Source organism: Hemibagrus wyckioides, linkage group LG06, assembly GCF_019097595.1.
Source record: "Hemibagrus wyckioides isolate EC202008001 linkage group LG06, SWU_Hwy_1.0, whole genome shotgun sequence".
Lineage (NCBI taxonomy): Eukaryota > Metazoa > Chordata > Actinopteri > Siluriformes > Bagridae > Hemibagrus > Hemibagrus wyckioides.
The window spans coordinates 14,448,279-14,470,827 of NC_080715.1; the positions used below are offsets into that span (position 1 = coordinate 14,448,279).

Here is a 22,549-nt window from a genome sequence, read left to right on the forward strand (position 1 = left end):
TGACTATTATATTAGTATGCAGATTAATTTTTGTACATGTCTGAAGTCATACAGAATAAAATATGTCAATCTTTAAAAAAGTTTAGCGAGGTATTTTATTTCGTTTCTTTTATATGGAATAGAATGTGTCCCAATAAATTCCCAATGGATTGTTGTGCACTGTTCCTAAAATACTCTGGGTGTAGTCCGGTAGGTAGCAGGACAGGACAGTTTTGGTGCATTGTTCAGAGCTCTGTATATAAACCCACCTTTCCTCAGTGGAGCAGTGGGTTACACACTTTACAGAGGCACTGCAACAGCCAGCTGTTTTACAGCCTTTAGCCCAGAGTATTGCACCAGTTCATGGTCACGACCTTGGCTAAGTTACAAACTAGCAGTAACTCAGATGGCTTTGTTATTTATCGTCTAGACACATATATTCTTTGAAAAAATGCATACCCTTTGTATTTGAGTTGTTGTGTTTATAACGTGTCTTTACATTGGGACATGATGTAACGGTATTCATTTCTGAATTCTAACAGTATTCAGTATATTCAAGCTGTAATAATGAGAAGTGGAATGTATGGAATCCATTCAGCATTTGTCTCTGTCTCCTTTCAACATGTGACCTCAGATACCTTGTGCTACCTCAATATACTGGTCTTGATTTCAGGCATTTAAAATAATGTGTATTTACATAGAGCTTGAAAAGCCAACTCATTTTTGCTGAGTAAGTAATAAAAACATTAATCAGGCGCATGGTAGTCACTCCTCAGCCTCCTCCAGTCTTCAGCCACTTTGTTAATGCTGCTGGAAATGGGCAGGTTGCCCTGTTATGCATGGCTAGTGGCTAAATTCAGATCAGTCTAACTGGTTGCATACTTCACTTGATGAATAAAGGTAGTAATTGAACCTGATAAATGTAATGTACTTTTTTTCCCATTCCTGATGAATTAATGAACCATTATCAGTGATTTTAAGGACTAGTGGAAACATGATAATCTTCATGTATTATTCCAACCATTCAAGGGCATTTAGCAGAGGCTACTGCAGATACAAATTCAGAAACAGTAGCACAGGAGAACTCCGACAAATAGTCAAGGGTGTGCATTCTACACGGCATTCTGCACAGAACCGAAGTACTGTTCATGTAGGTTATTATCTAGTCTTCTTGATGGCTATGCTCTACAGTGAATTTCTGCCTCGTCACATGATATTTGCTATGCAAATATCACACAGCCCTATATAGCATAACTCTATAATCTCTGACCTGAGATTGAACCTGTCCCCCTCTCTCAGAGGAATTCGTTAGCACTTCACAGCTTGTTTATATTATTTATGAGTCAATGTGTAAAATGTTTTTCATCCTGCAAAATTATTCATTTATTGGTAAACTCCTGTTCAAGTGCAATTTCAGTTCACAGACTTTAATTGTTTATTGGTTCTAATAAAGGAATAATTGTCCAATTTGTTTGTTCAGCAGTATTCTAGGAGGAATTCAGTAATATCCTCTAGTTCATTAGAGCTGTGCATGAGAAGAATCAGCAAACTTTAGAATCAGTACTTCTTTGAGTAGTTTATTGATATCTGAACGGCATGTGCTTTCTTGCTGTCTGGGCGCTTGAGCCCTTCTTTTAAGGGCATGCAAACCATCTGCAGCTGTGCTGCATACTTCTCCCGGCACCAGGTGTTCCTGCAAAAAAAGCAGGCCGAATGCCCACCGAACATCTGTTCCCATATGTTCCTATGGCACTGAGCGACATGCTGAGCTGGCACTGGTACAGTCTGTGAACGCCATTAAATACTCTAACACTCCTGGGCAGAGGGAAATGTCAGCAACCTGATTGTGTAATCTATTAGTTTCAGATGTACAATTGCTCGTCAAATCTATTTCAATGTAGATTCATCTACTGGGGAAAAAGTGTGAGAAAATAATTTGTTACAGTGGAGTGTTTTTTTTTCCAGTATGGGGTTAATGCCAATTTTCGGTTAGGATAGCTGTTAAAATAGGTGTGCCGTTGAAGCAGCGATCAGATCTCTGTGTTAGCGGGTTGGAGCAGGAGGAGGCCTCTGGCAGGTCAGGCTGGAACATGTCAGGTGTTGAAAAAGCACAATGCCACTGTGTGCAAATAGGGCTTTGTGTGAGGCACCGCATCACATGTGTACTGCACTTACATGCCTGTCTGAATATTAAAGCCAGAGGGGTAAACAGAGCTCTTTTACCAAACAAACTGAAACTCATTTACCAAACACTACCAGGAAGCTTATATGTCTTTCAGAGGTATTTTTCAAAGTAAACATTCAGCATCCAAAGTCTCAATCACTTTTCATCAGTTCATAGCGTCCCTTTAGCTCACATGAGCGCAATTACCTCTGCCTATGACAGCTGATTAATGTTTATTAATGGTGCTAGCTGTGTATGTGTGAGAGAGTGTGTGTGGGAGGGTGATGAGCTTTCCATAGAATTTAAAAGAATAGAGTACTTCATTATAGTTTAATGCCAGTTTTGCAATGAAGAGGGTGATGATTTGTAATATCTTTGGACTTTGAAACTTCTCTATGTGAACCTGTGTTTGAGAACGTGTCTATCTACACTTGCTTGTGTCCAGTCAATAGACCTCAGAGATTACGGTATTGTAACCTCTTTTCTGAATTATTATTTGCTGAGAAATATATTTAGATAATATTTCAGATGATTGTTATTTGGTAAATAACTTAAATCAAAATGAAATTAATACAATTATTTAACTTCTTATCCTTAGCTCCTGCTTCTGTGGTCACTTGACTGCTTACTGCATACATAGAACAGTACTGGGTTTTCTTCCAGCTGAGGTTTCTGCCATTGTTCCTCTGTCTGATTCGAGATGGGCTGGACTATATTAAGTAGAGTAGAAATCCAAGTCAAAGTCATTTTACTTGTCAGTTGTACATCGAAATGCTTGTTGTTAGGCTATGTAAACTTGCTACAGCACAGATACAACAGAAAAGTCACACACAACCTTTCTTTAAGAGAAGTGATGTTAATAATTTCAATAAATACAAATAGAATTAATAGGGTATGATACTGAAATGCGATTGGATGCAATATTTGTTTAAAAAACGACAGAAGATATCTGAGTATGTATAGTTTTAAAAGGAGCAGAGTATAAAGTAATATAGTTGTTGTGTCTAATGTCCTATAAATTGAGCAAATTGAGTATTGTGCTTAAGGTGATATTTAACATGCTAAAATTGACATATAATTATTTAGTAGTCTGGTAGCCTGCAAACGAAAATTGTTGCTCAGCCTGTTGATGTAACCGTAAGCTTGGGAAGTGCCTTCCAGACAGTAGCTTGATAAACAGGTTGTAGGTTGGATGAGTCCAAGCTGCCATAATACTGTAAACCGTCCTCAGGCAGTGTGTCTGTAAGATGGCCCCTGAAGTTCCTGAGTTTGCTGTCTGTATTTCTCTCAGCCGCCTTTACCACTCACTGCAGGGCTTTGAGATTGGTGCCAGTGCTCTGCTCACTCAGGATATTCTCAGTAGTGCAGTTCTAGAAGTGTTTGAAGATGTTATGGGCCGAACTAAGTTTCATGAGGTGTTACACTTTGCCAGACAGAATGAACCATCAGCTACCTGCTTTACCTCAATCAAAGAAACTGAAGAGTCACTTCTAACTTTGGCTGTTTTTAATTAGGTTTGAAAAAGGTAAGGTTATATATATATATATATATATATCTTGTAATGCTGAATATTTTTTTTAGACACTGAAAGGAGTGAGAATTAGCAGAGTGTCTGCACTATGATTGAGATAGTCATGTTCTCTATAGTAGTGTTATATGGCATGCTGTGTTTTTGCGTCATTATTTTTTATTATATTCATTTACATTCAGCACAAGACAATGATTTCACATTTAATAATTATAAAAATATCATAATTATAATTATAAATGCATAAACATGTATATGTAATCTTGCTGGAAAACTTACAACCCTAAATGGCTAATATGTCTCCTGCCACAGTGTGATATTAGGAGGTATAAAAAGCTCCTTTTTAACCGTTCTGTTTAAACAGATGTGGTATGCTCATGCTCTATATATCGGTATAGCTTTTTAAATTAGCTGGGAGAGACCCACAGCAATAAAGTGCACACAAACCACAGCCTTACCTAATTTTGCTGGTTTACGTGTGTACTATTCCACTACAAATATGTACAAAATATACAAACAAACCACAAAATGACTTGTGTAAAAACAAAAGCATTGTGGAAATTTTCCTACATGCTTTTCTAGTGCTAGCACTCTTCCTAACTTGTTTCCACTACCAGAGATCTGACATGCCAACTCAGTTCCGTCAGTGCATGTCTTTGGACTAGGGGAGGAAACCAGAGTACCTGGAGGAAACCCCTGAGACACTGGGAGAACATACATACTCCACACACACACAGCAGAGGTGGGAATCAAACCCTCATCTTTGGAGGTGTGAAGCAAACATGCTAACCACCAAGCCATAGTGGGCCCCTATACATTCACACAGGGGTTGCATAATGAAACTAAAACACTGGCAAGTCAAGTCAAGAAGCTTTTATTGTCAGTTCAACCATTTATAGCTGATGCAGTACACAGTGAAATGAAACGTTTCTCCAGGACCATGGTGCTACATAAAACAACATAAAGCTACATAAAACAACAAAGAGCTAAGGACTAAATACAGTGTTCAAGGTTTCCCAGCCTGGTGGCTTCACTGGGTTCATCTTCACTCATTTCACATTCCATAATTAAGAGCAGAGTATGAAGGTTGAATTAGCAGAGCAGTAGCACAGCGCTACATAAAATATTGAAAACCACACAACATAACGGGAGACATATCAGAGTTCGAAAGAGGACAAATTGTAGGTGCACATCTCACTGGCACATTTGTGATCAGGACAGCAAATCTTTGTGGTGTATTGATATCACACAAGTTAATGTGGGCATACCACAAAGAAGGACGAATCACATTGAACAGGAGCTACTGCTGAAATTATTTAAAGCTTTAAATTAACAACAGTGTAGGTCCCACTTTAAGTATACCCTTAATTCAAGATTCTTTTTAAGTCATCTCTAAGTATATTATAGAGTTCTATATAAAATGTCAACCTTCAAACCTAAAACAAAGATGTTTGTACAGACAGCTACCTACCAACTAGTCAGTGTGAAGACAGGTTTACTGAAGCTAGCCAAGCAAATCACTGCTTTTCAAACTTCTGTTTATACTGTGCCACACGGCAGCATAACACACTCAGAAAGAAGTGATATCTGCCCTTTTCTGCATACATTATCATATAGACACCCATAACTGACTCTTATCACTGTGATGGACAGGAGAGAGAGAATATGTCATCCCTCCCACCCAGAGAGCATGGTCAGTTTTGTACTACATTATACTTAACTCTTTATATAGATAATAATTTTCTGGAAATATGCTAAATTGATAGCAGACTAGATTTATTCCAAGAGTAATTTATTTCCAATTTTTTTTTTTAGAAATGTTATTCCTTTATAGAACTTAAATCTAAACCTTGATTATTGCTCCAAGTTAGGAGTAACCAAAGTTAAGTTTGAACTTTAAGGGTTTGGACATAGTCTTGGTGGAATCGTGATTGCCACTATTTTTAAGATTGCTAGCATGCCTCAAGCTTGTATAATTTCAGCATTGAGCAAGTCTGATTAGTGGCATTTACCACAAAAACACAGTAACACATTTCCATGAGAAAATGTGAATCAGTTAAATGCTTCTGTGGGCGAAGAGGACAAACCTAACTGTGTGTCTTAGTATTTAGAGAATAAGGAAGTTGTATTACATAGAAAACTCAACGGCAGTGGAATATTGGGCTTGAATATCATACAAATGAAGGGAATTTCATAGGAACTCATAGATTAGAGGTCAAACCAGTTAGTCTTCTTGCATTCAAAACAGTGTTATTTTGGTAGCTGTTAAAGACATCTACCGTGTCGTTTTGTGTGTTTGTATACTTCCAAAAATAGTACTGTGGAAATGAAGCAGATGTGCAGAACTGTGAGTATCAGTGGCTTGAACACAGCAAGTATACTTGTTTCAGATCTTTCTTCTCTGAAGGTCAATTTGAAGCCTAATGGTCTGCTGATTTACCCTTACAAAAACAACTGTGTGTTTGCTTTGGCTTACTCCTTTTCTCAGCTTCAGTCAAATTAAAGATAACATGAAGCCTAAACATATACATGTTCTGGAGCTTTCGGTCCCCAGCAGGAGGATATTTACTTCTCAGTGAAGGACTCTACAGGGAATCCACTAAATCAAGTCACAGTCTTGTCATTAAAATAATATACAGTGTGCTGGAGTTAAGTGTACACTCTAGCAGATCAGCAGATGGTTCTGAGGGATTTGAGCTATGTCTGTAATGCTGCATGTCCTGCAAAATTGTCATGTTTAGATGACTGAGGCATTTCAATCAATTTTTCTGGTCCCCGCCGCCTGAAATGTTCAACTTCTAATCTAAATATTACTACAATATCACACAGAGTGCTGTAATCCAGTGTTGTGTCAAATCACAAAATCATGCAAAAATCATAGTCCTATCCAGCAAAATGGCTGGTTTTCTCATCTGTACGGTCTTAAAGAGGTTAGCGTGGATCTTGTTTGTTGTGCTTTCATCTGCTGCCTCCCCCTTTCCTCCTTCATCTCCCTGAATAAATCACTTCATTCAAATGCCTTGTGACTTGTGTGTAAAGTGGATCCAGGCTGCTTCATTTAATAGCTGTTTGCTTTGAGCCTTAAATAAAGGATCACTTACAGCCCATTTCACACAGAGTTTAGTCTGATTAGACTTTTTTCCATGATAACCCAAACAGCTCTGTTTCAGTTACCATAAAGCTCCACAGAGACAGTAGTCTAGATTTGTGAGATGAGATTTGGGTTTATTGTGTATACCAAGGTGTAACAATGTATAAACAACATTTATGTTTTCTGGAATTGTATTATTGGTCTGTTGTCAGTCACATGGCCTGCTGAAACATACAAAGTACCCTTTACTGCTGTCTCAACTGGCAAGACTTACTAATACAGAGACTTACTAATTATTTAATTAGTAGATTAGGGGATGAGCTTAGCTTAACCAGATCAATAAAGAATGATTGTATTTTGTAACACTCCATTCTATGAATCACATCTGACCTATATGCTATCTGTGAGTTGGTGTTTGATGCGTCATATTCTCATAAAAGTGCTATGTAGTATTATGTGTTTAGAGATATAATGAGCACTTTGCTTAATTGTATTTTACAGGTCTAGCATTGCCATCAAAAACCTGATCAGTTCATGTATGGACTCTCCTCTGTTCTATATAATTTAGTATTCTATTTGTATGATGCTTGGATTCTGTAAATAGCTGCTTTTAGCTGTATAGAGTTCTGCAGGAATGAGTCCTAAAACCTGGAAATAGTTAGCACATCCGGTTTTATTGTTCTGATGTCAGTGGGTTTTTGAATGGGAATGGTCTGAAATAAGGTCTATGATTAACACAAACTCAGGATATTTCCCTAATTTATTTTACAACATTAAATCTTTCTGTAATACCTTACTCATGATTTTTTTAAAGCTTTTACACGTCTTGCAAAAGCCAATTGCTAACAAGTAGCTAATTGGCCTGCAGAGGTCGGGGAAATTAATTGTCATCATGCCAGACAAACTCATTCAGCCTTGTTGTGTTTATATTCACACTCTTGCAAACTATTCCAACTTTTCATTAATTCAGATTTATCCACACAAATGTTTTTAAATGAAGTTTGAAAGAGCTGCCAGAGGCTTAGTGGTGGCAATGTTGAATTCATGTGACTGTGGTGGAGTTTGTTTATAGCCTAACTTTAGTTTTTTATTTCTGATGATTGTATTTGGGCTTGAAAATTCATAAAAGCTGTGCTCGTTTGTGAAGATTATGGTGATGTGCAAAATTTGTAAAAATCATACACTTTTATTGGTCACAGCTTATTTCTGCAACAATCCAAAAGTCAGAGGAAAAATACTATTGGCTTTTTGTCGGTTAAACCAAGGTGATTCTTACTCCCAGGTTGGCCTAGAAAAATATGCATCCTTGCAGCACTTTCTTTGTATAATGAAGTTAGAAAATAGGAATACTACACTTAATTAAAGTAGATCACTATGTATTTCTGGATCCAGAATGATCTAAAGATGAAAATATTGTGTTTGATGTACACCCCGGTTTTCCCCAAATAACAGCTCAGTGGTGGAGTCCAGGCAAGGACTTGATACTTGATTACTATCATTTGCTGGAAGTGGACACTAACAGAGGCCAGACCTCTGCATAAGTCTAGTTCCATATGACGTAATAGTTTAAACACACTTAATCAGTGCCGCTAGCCAAAACACAAGAAATGCTTAAGAAGTGTGTATCAAAATAATCAGATCAGTGTCTCCATACTCTCTTTATCTCTGGCCAAAATCACATTACATGTTCTCTGTCTTTTGTAGGAGGTCATCTAAAAACAAGGCCCCCCTGCCTCCAGCGGTGGTGCATGGTCTGAGTATGTCATCTAATGTCCCTGCAGTAACACACACTACCATGGAGCAGAAGGAGAATTTACTGGAGCAAGAGCTGTTACTGACAGTGGTGCTGCCTGAAGGGGTGGAGAAGACCACAATGGTTCATGGAAGGTGAGTCAATCCTACAGTCATTGTTTTGTTCATGAATCATTTTTGTTGTCAAAGTGCAAAATGTACACAAACGAGAAACTACAGGATTTCTGCTTAGACCTTTTGTTAGTGCTATATGGTAGGTGAAGATCTCAAGGGTAGAATTTAACCCAGACAGGGTAATCAGATGGTGACAGGCTTAATGCCCCGTGTCAAGAGATGCAGTAGTGGTGTGAAGCTGCCTAAGTTCTGCTTGAGGTTCTCATTACTTGTTTCCATATAGCTTTAAATGCTCTGACGCTGAGGATGAGGGGATAATTTCTGCAGCATAGTTAAGGTGATAAGTCAGGTGCTCGTCAGTGTGCATCAAGGACCTTTAGTACTGTTTTAGATATCTGTGGTTACAGAAGTGTTTTTATCTGCTATCTTGAGTGATACTGATTTTCCCTGCTCATTATTTACATTTTTGATAAACATTTTCTGATTAATGATTAAGTCAGCAAAATTATACCAATCACTTCTGCCCTTTTAAACAAACCGATAATTAGGTAAAGCATTCCTTACACACTAAACTTAACTTAAATATTAATACCATTACTATTTACCTAATACCGTCTTACTCCTTTGGGTTAAAGGACACACAGTTGCTAAAATGTTTTTGACTACTGTGATATGCAGTAAAACTTATTATTGATAGCCAAAGAATCCTGTGACAGCAAAACTGTCATTCTGGGTTTAAAGAGACCGCACTAGAGGGTAATAAGCTGTAGTGTTCAGCAGGCTTTCTGTTGCAATGTTACACATTCAGGTATGTGTACACAAGTTGCAATAAGATAGAAGTCTCTTTCTCAATGGACTTTACTCATAGTAATGAAAATTTTCTTAAAGTATGCAGTAACCTTAGCCGTGATTCTCCTCTATAGACAGTAACGTCCATGTGCTGTGCCGCAATTATGTTCACAACACACAGTCAAACCCAGAGCAAGGTTACAGAGCAGGTTTGTTTTGTGTTGTATCCTAGTATTTTTCGTAAATCAATTTTGTTCTTACTTGTTATTCACATGTTGTGAGTTTATTATAGTTTAGCATATTGTAATATTATTTAGTTATTTTTTTATTGGAAAAATAATTAAGGCACCTATTAAGTAGATACCTAACTATTAGTAACCTGGAGCTGTGTTCTATATAGTGAATGTAGGGTAGGGGGCATTACACTAATGACCTCTTTTGAGTGAGAAAATCAATCAAGGTCTTGCAAATTGGAAATAAAGCTAATTAATTTATATCAATAAAAGTATAAGTACAGAAAATGTGTGAGGTACAGATCCACAGACTGAGTGCCACAGAATATCCCAACTTACTGTTAGCGTATTATTTAGCTAATTCTACAGTAGCAACAGTTTCAGTGGGACTGCTGTTAGACGTAAAATGTTTTCTGGCAAAACGTGGGACACAAACAGTGTAACATCCCAGTGTGGTTATACTAAATATAAGTACTTTTAGAATGCTGCTTGTCCAATCAAATAAGTGCACCATAAAAATTGATGTAGTGCAAGATACACTATATGGTCAAACGTTAGTGTACATCTGACGTTAACATTCATATCTCATTCCTGATTTAGTCCCAACCCCCCCACCCCCTGCTGCTATGAAGTGTGTGTAGATAATGTCCATGCTTCACAAACACACTGTCCCAATTTTTTTTGGTGTATTGTCACCTCTTTTGTGTGCTTTTTGAAGCTGGAAATTTTTCTGCAACCTGGCAACACTGGTTAATGATATTAGTTCTGTGTTTGGGTCATGCTTTGGAAAATTCATTTCACCATCCTGGAATCAGTACAGAGAAGAATCTTAATCATTATCTTGATTAATTAAGATGCACAAATTTTAATTTGGCATCTGCGTGGCTGCTCTGACCCCCACACACAACCCCTGTGTCTCCCAAGTGGTCTGTACTGAAGTTTTGTTTTAAGTGACATAAGTGAGATCATAAAGGTCACTAGTGCATTACATCAGTGTTAAAGCAGCTGAAATTGCTGCCTTTCTGAGTCACTTGGGTGGTGCTGCACAGAGCTGAACTGTGGGTAGGATGGAAAATGAAAACGGGTTTCAACCATCCTGGAGTCAGTGTGTGCTTACACTCCAGCAATTTAGTCATCAAAATTCAGTATCATTCTTTTTCTCCAGTCTTCTTCAGATCTGCCTTTTTAATGCTCCCAAAATGTGCAGCTTTATCCTTTGCCAACTGATGGTGCTGTTGTCTTAGTTCAGTTCTCTGCATTGCAAAGATTGCGGAAAATCAAATTAGGTGAAAAGCAAAACTTTTTTTTTTTAATCACAGCAAATAAACTAGCATGCTGATATTTTTTTTGCCAGGCTTAAACTGAAACCAGGTTCCATTTGGAAGAATTGCGTATTAAATTCCTCCCAGTCTTCTCTGTTGGGACACTAATAGTGTCCCCAACCTTTTCTTTCTCAAGACTCAACTGTAGCTGCTGTATATTTCCAAAAGCTCCTCGGATTCTGGCATTCCAGAAGCAGTTGGAAAGCATCATGTAGCTCATTCTGTGTCACTAAAGGATTTTCCACACTCACTATGCTCCTGTATGGGAGAAACATTCCTGATCCCTCATAGCTGTGTATGCAGTATATATATATATATATATATATATATATATATATATATATATAGTGTATCTCAAATGTTAGCTCCTTTAAAATCCCAGCTATCATTAAATGTATTTATAAACAAATGTTTATGAAGCTTTAACCTGAGATATCCAGCACAGTAATTTGGTTATAACCCTGAGGCTTCATAGCATTTGGTTATTTTTACTGGTAGGACATTATTCATGCAAATGAATAGACTGTAGCATGTGCTGAAGACATTTTAGAGAACATGCATAGTGCTTGTTTTTAGTCTCAGGTGCAGACATTTATGCTGTTTATTTACAATGCCTTATTTATATGTGGTTGTGTTTGTTACATAACCTCCAATACTGTATTTTTACATTTTAATTGAAATTAGGACAGGTATATAGTGTGAAACTAATGTGCCATTCTTAGGGAAGGGTGTACTACACCTAGCTACAGACTATTAGGTATTTTCTTCTGGTCTTTTGTCTATAACTCTGCTTGCCTCAGACTATTTTGTGTCTCAGAGTTTCATGGTGTTAGTCAATGATATCGTTTGCACAAAATATCTATTATATACACACACACACACAAACACACACTCTCTCTCTCTCTCACACACACACACACACACTTCCTTAAGATATAAGAAGATAATGTCAGAAATTGCAGTCGTGCTTCATATCATCTTGAACACCCAGACTTCTGAACTTTTGCCTCCACAACAGCTCCATCCAGTGGAGATAATATATTTGGAGCAAAGATTTATCTTGCAAAGTGTGTGTGTGTGTATGTGTGTCTAAAAGTCTAATCCATATATGTCCATCTGTGTTTATAGTAAACCCATGATTGACCTACTCGTGATGCTGTGTGCAAAGTACCATCTCAACCCATCAGGCCACACCATTGAGCTAGTCTCCACCAATAAGAATCACATAAAGTTTAAGCCTAATGCTCTTATTGGTGCTCTGGAGGCTGAGAAGGTTCTGCTCAAGCCCAAAGGTATGGAGGACCAGAATAAGAAGACTGGACCACAAATGCCAGAGGTATTTGGGCTTTAATTAGGTCCTTAATTTAAAAAAGAAATGTAGCATTGGAAAATGTAGAATAGACTCGTTAAGTCTTTGATTTTATTTCTAGCCTTTTTCAGTTATTTAATGTCTCATCTCATTTAATGAAAACACCCATAGGCTCTGTTTCTCCATCTTTTTTTGTATCTCATTTATTAATTTGATCACTTCTGTCTCCCTCAGGCTACTGTGCGTCTGGTAATAAACTATAAAAGGACCCAGAAGACAATTTTGCGAGTGAACCCTAAGATTGCTCTGCAGGAACTGCTGCCTGCTATCTGCGAGAAATGTGAATTTGATCTCCAGAGTACCGTGCTGCTGAAGAACGTGCACTCACAGGAGGCTTTGGACCTGAGCAACTCTCTCAATGATCTCAGCCTCCGGGAGCTCTACGCCAGAGACACACGGGGTAATGACAATAACGAATAATAAAAAAAGGCTTATTAGAAATCCAGCTGTCTCTGGCTGCACAGAGGTGTATTCACTTCCTCAGAGCTATGTCTTCTTCATTAACTGACCGTCACTACCATTTTATTAACTCGCCTTTCTGTAATCTCTGTACAGTTATCAGTCCAACAGACTTCCCTCCATCACCAACTCATTCAGGTAACAATCACTATGAGCTGTAATGTATTTTCAGTTATGGCTGCATAATATACACAGTCTAATCTTCTGTATTCATGTTGTACTGCAGCACATGAGGCATGTCTTGCAGAATATTAAAACACTTAATTGAACCAAAATGAAATTAGCAATATTTTGATTATTAAAAAAAAGATTATGCGGTCATTTTTCCCACTATAAATGTATGTATTTTTAATCCATTTATTTAAAACCTTTGAATTTGTCTCACAGATGTTATTCAACCTAGCAAGGACAAACTCCAGAAAGAAAAGGAAAATAAAGGCCTGTTTGGCATGTTCAGACGAGGAAGTAAGAAGAAATCTGATCAGGTGGGTGCAGATTTAATAAGGTGGTTAATTTGTTAGCAGTTAAATGGTTTAAAACGTACTGTTTATTGTTCCTGAATGTTGAGGAGTCTCCCGAGAGTGAATGAGACCTTTCCAAAAAAGTCATCTACAAAGTTAATTTGTTTGCCATTGCACAGGCAGTTCAGGGCTGACGGAGGAAATGTTTGTTTTTGGTGTTCTTTAAACTTTGCATAGACAAGCCCTGAGCTTTTTCATTGGCTAGTGCTTGTCCTTGTACCCAAATTCAGACTTTTGCTTACTGGAGAATGGTGTTAAGAGTTGCTGCCATTCAGGAGTAGCTATCTGCAAGACCGAAAGTCAGGAAATTGTTTGCTATTTTTGTCTCTTTTTAAAGACATCAACTGTGAGTGCGCCAGCATCTCCAATCAACAGGAAATCAAGACCTATGAGCATGAGTTCCATCAGCATGCATTCCTCAACATACGACTCCAACACTATGCCGTCTGACGCACCGAAGAAGAGACGGGCCCCTCTGCCCCCACAGATGACACCCTCTGACCTCAGCCATATGCACAGCAACTCTCAAACAAGCAGTCATCCTGATGGCAACCAGGTATGCAGTGCTTACGTTACTCTTCTCTTTAGATTTACATTTAACATCAGAGCAAATCCTGAGCTATAAGGTTAAGGATAATACTATCAGGCTGTGCGCTAGGGTCTTCAGGTTCACTTATTTCTATACTACACCTAGTATTTATTTACTACACACAAAACTATTAATTTCATTTAAATAAACAATTAGCTGAAATGATCAGAGCATTTCAGCTTATGTTATGTATGTTAAATGAAAGTGAAACTTCTTTGGATTGTGAAGGTCACAGCGTCTCTGAGACGAAGTTTATCTACCGATTCGTCTCTAAAGAGGAGTAAGAGGAAGGCCCCACCACCCCCTGCCTCCCCCACCAGCCCCTCAATGACCCATGATGAAAAAACGCAGGATACAGCTGTAACAGGTCAGTCTGCAGCCTCTGGCAGCTAGTAAACACTCAGACATTTATTACAGACGTAAAGGTTTAGCACAGTTCATCACAGGTTGTGTTTCTCCAGCTGTTGTCGTACGCTGATTGGTAATCTGTAGCCGTATTACAGAGATGCATTTAGTCAGAAGTGGAAATGTGGATCAACTGTAGAAATGTTGGGAAATGTTATGTTTGTGATTTAATCAATCATTTATTAATGGTAAAATCATTAAGTCTGTAAGCTGTTTTAAGTTTGCCCTTAGACATAAAAACAGCTGTACTTTGTCCTGCATGTAAACACAGCGAGACATGGAGCAGCGAATGAGATTGCTGACAGTGCAGACTTGATGTGTACAAAAGTTCAATTTTGTATACATACTGCCTCCTAGTGGTCCAGTTGGGAAAGTACAGCTCTTGCAGATTGTTGTGGATATTTCTCTTTTCTGAGTTGGTGTGTTTCTAAACACTCAGCTGCTCTGTTTCTGCTATGATTTAATTCTATCAGTTTAAAGCTGTGGCAGTGGAATATGACTGTAGTAGAATAGCCTTTGCAGTAGACTTGAATATTTGGATCCACATCCCTTGACAATTACACACACACACACACACACACACTTAAAACAGGTTCAGCAATTGGGTCAAGCTGAAGATTTATAAACAGTACTGCCCGAGCCATGGCATTTCTTCAGAAGCACTCTGGCACAGAAATGGCTTGCATGGCTACAGTGAGCTGATAATTTCAGTCAGATTCCTGTACAGTGGCTTCTGTAGACTATCTTTGATGTAAATTTAAAAAACTTAAAACTATAGTGCTCTAGTGAATGGCTGTGTATTACACAGCCCTTTCCAGCCTCCTTTCTACTTACAAATATGCAGGACATTTCTAACCAAATTCAGCACAGCCAACATTTTTAACAGCAGTACTGTTCTTTTCACATTGATCTTAATGGATTTTTCCATTAGTTGTGGAATGATATGTGAAACGCTTAGGCAAAACAAAACATATCTAATAGATTGTCATTTCTGTCCACAAAGCTAGTATCATTAGATATAAGGTTTTAATCACTCCTTTATGCTATGTAGCTTGTGAATCTCTTTAGACCTGTGACAGTTACCTGAGTTGACTTGCAGTTATTTAAGAAATAAAAAACAATGATGTGTGCTCTTATAGAAAAATTTGAATACGGTTTGGTGTGATCATTTTCGAGGTGTTTCATTTCCTCGATACCACAGCAATTTTTTGAACATAAACATTTTTTATTTATTAAAAAAAATGATACTTTTGGTCCATTTTATAGTTACTGTTTACTATTAAAACCTACAAAAATCTACAGAAATTTTTAGAATTTATTTTATTTTTATTTATAAAGAGTTTGACGAGAAGTTTTAATCCATTTATATGGACTGTTCACTCTACAAGTCCCTGTGAAGTAGTTACTGTAAAATAAAATTTGAAATTTACTGATCAGTAGAAACCTTACAGCCTCCAGACATGCTCTCTAACAGAAAAGTTTTCAACACCATCTGACCAATCAGAAACAAGAATTATACAGCGTCGTGGTATAATCACAGTCTAAAGAAATATCCCACAGATTTCAGTTAAATTCATATAGTCGTGTGGAGTGTGTCAGGAAACACATGCTTTCTTTAGAATTTCTTGAACAGTTACATAATCATATTGCTGCACCATCAATTTTTTAATTATAGCTCTTGACCGTAGGCTTTAATCTCTGTACTATGAAATCCTGAAAAAAGTAGTTAATCTATGAACTATGTTTGTAGTTTGGAATTTAATATATTTTGTGGCTTAACAGTAATATTTAGTGGCTCTCCTGCTGAATCTTGTTGCTCTCGGCAAGATACATTAATACATTACAGAAGAACAGTACGATATTTATTGTGGGTTTATGTTTATTGTGTATGTCAGTAATAATTTTTAGATTTAGTTAATGCTCGTGTTATTTTAAACTCTAAAAGTCAGCCTGTGTCTGTTTTGTATAATTTTGTATGTAATGAGGAGGATGTTATGTACATACATACACATTATGGGCTTGACTTGACAGACTGTCCAGAAGGGGGCGAATGACAGACATGGTTTCTTTCCACTTTGCTTGCTGTTGCATTTCAACCTCCTGTGGTGGCGTCTTCTGCCTCTGACATTTAATTAGATTCTAATTATATGTTCACGTCAGTGTCTGTATTTTTTTCCAGACAGTATCTTTGTCTAGTTATTTTTTATGTGTGGATTCTTTTTTTCCATTGCTTGTATAGTCTATGAATTATGGAGTTGGGAAGGGGGAGCAGACATAGCATGTATAGAGATATTAGCAATAACAAACGCTACAACTGTCTCATTTATAGGCATATAAAATCTCTCAATCTCTGTATCAGTGTCACACAATCCCCCAACTAGGGCTGTCAACGTTAACACATGCGATTAATACAAAATCCTTATTGCGTTTTTAACGCAAAAAAATTACTGAAACACACAAAAGTGGGCCATTAACGTAATTTACCATCACGCAGATAAATATTGGGGGTCGGTAGTTTATTACTTTAATGCCCAGTTCACACTGCACGACTTTTCAGTCGCCAACTAGTTTTGCAAAATCGGGCAATCTGAATGACCAAAAACTCGATCTGACCTAGTCGCCGATGAGTCGCCGACGCCCGTGAAATATTTGGCATGATAAATAGCTGGACCTGTCGGCGACTCAAAGTCATGCAGCATGAAAGAGGTCTGACTGTAGTTGATTGCACTTATCAAAAAGCTGTTAAAACATATAACATATGTAAGCTTTACAATGTTTATATATGATTCTAGTTTTTTTTATTTATTTGTTTTTATTTCATTATTTTCTTTCTGTATCCCCCTGGCCTATAGATAAGTTGTATGCACAAGAGTGCACACACACACACACACACACTTGTCGATCCAGCTGTCAGACTCCTGAGACTGGCTTCAAAGCAAAAAATGTTTATCATTATTTCCTTTTTTTTTTCTATTGATAGTGTTACTATTTTTTTTTAGTATAATTGTTAGTGTTACTATTTTTCCACATACTTTTTTTTAAATGTCACAAAATTGCAGTCTTCAAGCTTCATAATTCAATGAACTTGAAAATCCTGGACATGCATCTTATCCAGATTCAGACAATGACTGTCTCACATAAATAAGCTCTCCATTACATTCTTTTATCAAACCCAAAAAATGAAGAACAGAAACCACCCTTCTACGGATTTTAACTTAAATTATACAGTCGTCCATTTTTGATACAGTCTAGGTGAAATTGAAATGTCTGCATATTTCAGTGAATGTAGATCTCAGTTTGAAACAGTCTGAAGCAGCTGAAAGGCAATTTATGAGATTGCCACATATTGCTTAACTGTATATAATGCTATATTTAACACACCAGACTGTTGTCTTTGTTAGTAATGGTTGGCCAGGCTCGTGTGTTTGGCAGCTCCTATGAAAAACTGTACCATGAGCTTTTCACAAGCTGAATGCTAATACAGTTAGTAGCTAGTAATGATGTATTTTTAATAGAATGAACCATACTTGGGTGCGTATCAATAAAACTAGATGCACAGCAACTATATGGTCTATATGTGATAAAAACTGCACTCTGTCCTTACTTTTATTAAGCCACTATGTGTTTTGTCAGGAATCACAACTGTGTCTTCTAGAGGGAAAACCTAACAAGGGCTCTCATTGTAACCATGAATGTTTTACTTTTCAAAATGTCTTGAATACTCAGGGCCCCAGTGGCAAAAAGCTCTCGTAAAACTGCATTGTTTTGCTTAGATGTGATAGCAAGTCTTTCAATAAAAAATGACTACAGGGGTGAAGGGGGGCATAGCTTTTAGGGAGTAATTGCAGTCTAATCATGGATGTGAATCTACAGACAGACTCAGCTCGTCGTTCATAACCACAAGAAAGGAGCCACTTGAGACAGAGAAACTTCATTGAGTTTGCTTCTATATCTTTCTGTAATGCAGTGCTTTACCCTTCAGTTTGCTCTTTTTGTGTTTGTATGCCATATTTTTCAATATCCTTTTGCCAGTATATTAGAGTTTGATACGTCTTACGGTTTTTCGGCATTAGGTGTTGAAGTTTCGGTAATAAAGTGTTTGGAATCGTCTTTGTGCTTGTGTCTCCAGCGCTGGCTTGTTCCCCTGCTGACAGCAATAATCAGCTTCACAGAGGAGCAGAGGGAGGCATGGAGAAAGGCAGTGAAACACGGGCAGGGACAGGGTGAATAAAGAGACCAAAAAGGAGATTAAGATACATAGGTAGTGAAATGACAGAAAAAAAAACTGAGCATAGAAAAAAATTATATAGTTAGAAAGAAAGGAAAGAGAAGAAAATAAAGCCCAGATTCTGATTGTCGCTCTCTATTTCCATGGCACTCCACAACCCGAGAAAAAGAGAGAGAGATCACAGAGCGCTCTGCAGAGAGAAGCTCTCTCTTTGAATACTGCTTCTGCACTCCAGTCCCCAGCGACAGCCCTTGAAGGGCTGAATGCAGCAGCTGGCGCAGGAAAGTGAGATGTCTTAATTAAGAGCGATCCCCTCACTCTGAAGAACCGTGTGGCACAGCAGCACTCTGGCCTGCCTGCTTCACTCTCACACTAATACAACTCCCATCAGCCCATTATGTAAGCTGCTCCTGGACACCGCTGAGAAGCAGAATACAGATCTCTTTATTAACCCATGCTGTAAATGGCCACTGAGCCTACTGTGAAAATGAAGCAGAGAAAGAATCATCCAGGTGTTATTTGAGACAAAGATCCAAAGTTAATGAACACATTATAACCAATATGTAACCTGGAGTACAGGCAGCCCTTGTCTCAGTTTCAAGTGAAAGCAGCTTTTCATACACTTTTAATGAACAGATCAAGTGCCTGGAAGCATAAAGAGGAAACCTAAAGAGGAGCCAAGCCTCAAAAAAGAAAAATTACACTTTTTCTTTCTAGACAAGGCCAAGAGGCGTAATACTTTACAAGTAGCAGTACTTTCACAGGAGGAGACGTTTGACTGACCCACCCATGTTTACTTGCCATGTTTACTCAAACAAAACTCTAATAAATTTTAAAGACATGAGGCTGTATCTATACCTTGCTCAAAAGAGCTCATTGTGTCAGTGTTCAAATGTTTGTTTTCCCATCACAAACTGGTGTACAGAAGTGCAAATACACAAGAGTATTAAGAGCCAATGATATTGAAATCTACAGTGCAGGTTTCTGCAGCATGTGAACAGCTAAGTGTACAAAAGATATCTGATGCTGTGTGAGCAGAGTGTCTGAGGATGTGACTACTTATTATGTTGGATAGTGCAAATTATAAAAGAAACTTGAGCCTGTGGCTCTTGGCAGAGGTGGTGATAGTTAAAAAGTTGCTAAATTAAAGTTGTGTGGAGTGTTTGGATCAGCCTTTTTTGTATATAATGCTGCAATTATCTTAACCCGGGCATCTTCATAACATTTGGATTAGAACATGTTTTAGGGGTTTTACTATATCATTATAATGTTTAACACAATTTTGCAGGGTTGCTAGCAACTCCTGAGGAGCTTCCAGAATATCAGGAGTCTTCTATGGTCTCCGACACTACTGTTGTCACTGTAAGCTCCAGTCCTGAGAGTTTGAGTCCTCTACCAGAGCTTCTAGAGGATGACAGCAGCGTTAACCTCTCTGCGGACATCTCAATGGACTCTGGCAGAGCTGAAACTGCCTCCCCGACTCAGGATTCAGAGATGGAAAGTGCAGCTCCACCTAGGGAGAGCCTACAAAAAGTGTCCTCTGATCTGACCACAGATGGCAAGTACGACAGTTTTGAGGAAAAGAAAATAAAGCTGCTTTTATTTTTTTTAAATTAAAAACAACATGCTAGGCTTAATGTTCGGGTTTCAGTCTGATGTATGGTTTTTGTCCCTGACAGAGTAGCTGCAGACTCTGAGGTGAAAAATCAGCCAGAGGCTGATTCCAATGCTCGATTACAGTCAACAAATGGTGGTGTGTTGTATTTCCATATTCTTTTTAAAAAAATTTTCCTCACTCTAATATAGACACTTGGAGTAACTTGATTAAAGTTAAATAATTATAGTGGAATTTTTTTTGACTGTCTGCTCAGTTTCTTTATTTTCCTTCTCTTATACAGCCAGTGTTGATGAAAGGACTGAAACGGCATGTTTAACTGCTGAATGTTCTACAGCATTGAAGGAATTGAGCATTGCACCAATGGATGCAGCTCAGGGTTCTATAGACCTAGTCTCACACACCCAGCAGGCAGAGCCACAGGCTCCTCCTAAGCCTAGTTATGCAGCAGCTGCAGTACAAACAACACCAAACGCTTTCTCCACTGCAACAAGTGCAAGTCAGACACACACTGAAATTCAAACAAAGACGTGCGGCTTAACTGAGGCTACACCTACCCCGGATTCATTCGCCTGTATGCCGGTAGCTTTAGGTAGCCCAAAAAAGGACATGGCCACATCTACAGAAGAGACCCAAAGACAAGAAATTCACCCTGTTCAAAGCGTTGATACGCAGACATCCACACACACTCACCTCCCCGAAGGCCCCAAATCCACACAGACTCCCAGCCCTGAAAATCAAAAGCCACCACAAATTTCCTCAGGAGCTAAACATGGAAGCTTACAGTACGTTGTTGCCTCTGAGACTAAGCCTAAGCCCTCAAATGAACTCACCCGTGAATACATCCCCAAAGTAGGAATGACCACCTACACTGTTGTGCCTCCGAAGACCTTGGACAAGCTACGCTTCTTTGAAGTGGAGCTGACGCTTGAGTCTTCCAGTGTGCCTGGAGTTCAGGAAGTGAATGTGGAATCTTTAAGTCAAAAAGCTACAGCAGCAGCAGCATCTCCCACTAGGTTTGAATGCAGGCCTGGCAGTATCAGTGATCTTTCTCCACCCATTTCCCCAACTGTAGAATCTCCTTCAAACTCCTCTTGTATACTTCAGGCCAAGGAGAAGAAAGTTCCACCTGCAACCAGGCCCAAACCAGCTTCTTTCCGCTTACCACAGAACAAAAGAACACCTGGAAGTTACGTCAGCTCAGCATTGGTGCGCAGTATGAGTTTGAGTGAGGAAAAAGAGCCTCTACGTAGCCCGCAGAGGGAGAGTTTCCATGGGTTTATGCAGGAGACCTTCCCCCCTCCTCCACCACCCATCCAGTGGGAGGAGGAGATGAAGAGTACAGAGGAGCAGCATATTTCTCCACCAACATCTCCTTCAAAGCAGGAGAAGATGGAGAGATCTAGTCCCGCTTCCTCACCGAGAGAGACTGAAGTGTTCAGTGGATCAGCACATTCGGTCTTGTCGCGCCAAATGAGTTTACCAACTGCTGGCCTGTCTCTGGAAAAACTGCGGAGTTTTGCTGCACCCAAGCCATACTCATCATCCACACCATCACGCTTTGCCCAGGCTGTCAATTCTGCAGTCAAGAGATCCCAGTCTGTTACCCATAATCCTGATAGGCTGTGTGGACACAAGGTGCCTTTGTCGATGACTAAACGTTGCACAATCAGAGAGGCAGATGAGTTTGTTGAATTGCCCACTTCAAGGGTGAGTATGATTTTTGTTTTGGATCTTTTTTTAATGCAGATACAAAGAGACTGAAAATCTTCTAGTTTCAGGCTATTAGTAAATTATTTAGTTTTAAAAAAATTATACTCGGTATAGACAATTAGTCATCAAAGTCAATGGGATAAAAACAACAAAGTGCTCTTGAAGCATACTGTTTCTTACGCTGACGTATTTGCAATGTGCTTAATCACTTGCTGGAAAGTCTTTTCCTCTTCTCCTGAGTTTCTGTGACTGAGGTCATCAGCGAATGTGCTCAGCTGTGCAGGATAGCACTGTTCTTTTCTTTGAACCTGCACAATGTTCCCCTTTTTCCTTGGTGGCATCATAACACAACATCTCTAAGAAAGGCTTTTGTTTGATGATGGGATAGAGTGTGCGTGCCATTGTGTTTACTGACAGACGATCCTGTGTGTTTGTTTCTCTTGCCTTTAATACAATATGTCCATGCATGTGAGGTGTGTCACAGTATCAATGTCTCTATCATCAGCCTGCTGCCTGAGGGACAACTCTGTGTGTGTGTGTGTGTGTGTGTGTGTATGAGAGTGAATTCAGTGTCCAGAGCTCATACATTCTCTATTTATGTATTTGGTAAATGCTCCAAATATCTGTATCTGTACATTCGAATTGGCCGTAGCCAAAATCAGTTTGTTGATTCATTTA

General features: G+C 38.6%; 1 protein-coding gene across 6 annotated transcripts in view; it reads left to right on the forward strand.

The window, feature by feature from the left end:
• Positions 1-22,549, forward strand: part of cobll1b (cordon-bleu WH2 repeat protein-like 1b) — a 39,083-nt gene that overhangs the window by 13,794 nt on the left and 2,740 nt on the right. For 3 of the 6 annotated variants that reach the window (XM_058392375.1, XM_058392374.1, XM_058392377.1), the window contains 10 exons: positions 8,467-8,649; positions 12,101-12,308; positions 12,516-12,741; positions 12,897-12,938; positions 13,188-13,285; positions 13,659-13,877; positions 14,139-14,277; positions 19,832-20,105; positions 20,223-20,296; positions 20,442-21,868. In XM_058392375.1, the coding sequence (XP_058248358.1) occupies positions 8,467-8,649; positions 12,101-12,308; positions 12,516-12,741; positions 12,897-12,938; positions 13,188-13,285; positions 13,659-13,877; positions 14,139-14,277; positions 19,832-20,105; positions 20,223-20,296; positions 20,442-21,868 (2,890 nt within the window). Of the gene's footprint in view, positions 1-2,430; positions 2,611-3,347; positions 3,669-8,466; positions 8,650-12,100; positions 12,309-12,515; positions 12,742-12,896; positions 12,939-13,187; positions 13,286-13,658; positions 13,878-14,138; positions 14,278-19,831; positions 20,106-20,222; positions 20,297-20,441; positions 21,869-22,549 lie in introns of those variants that run through there. The other 3 variants (XM_058392378.1, XM_058392379.1, XM_058392376.1) reach the window with 3 other exon arrangements.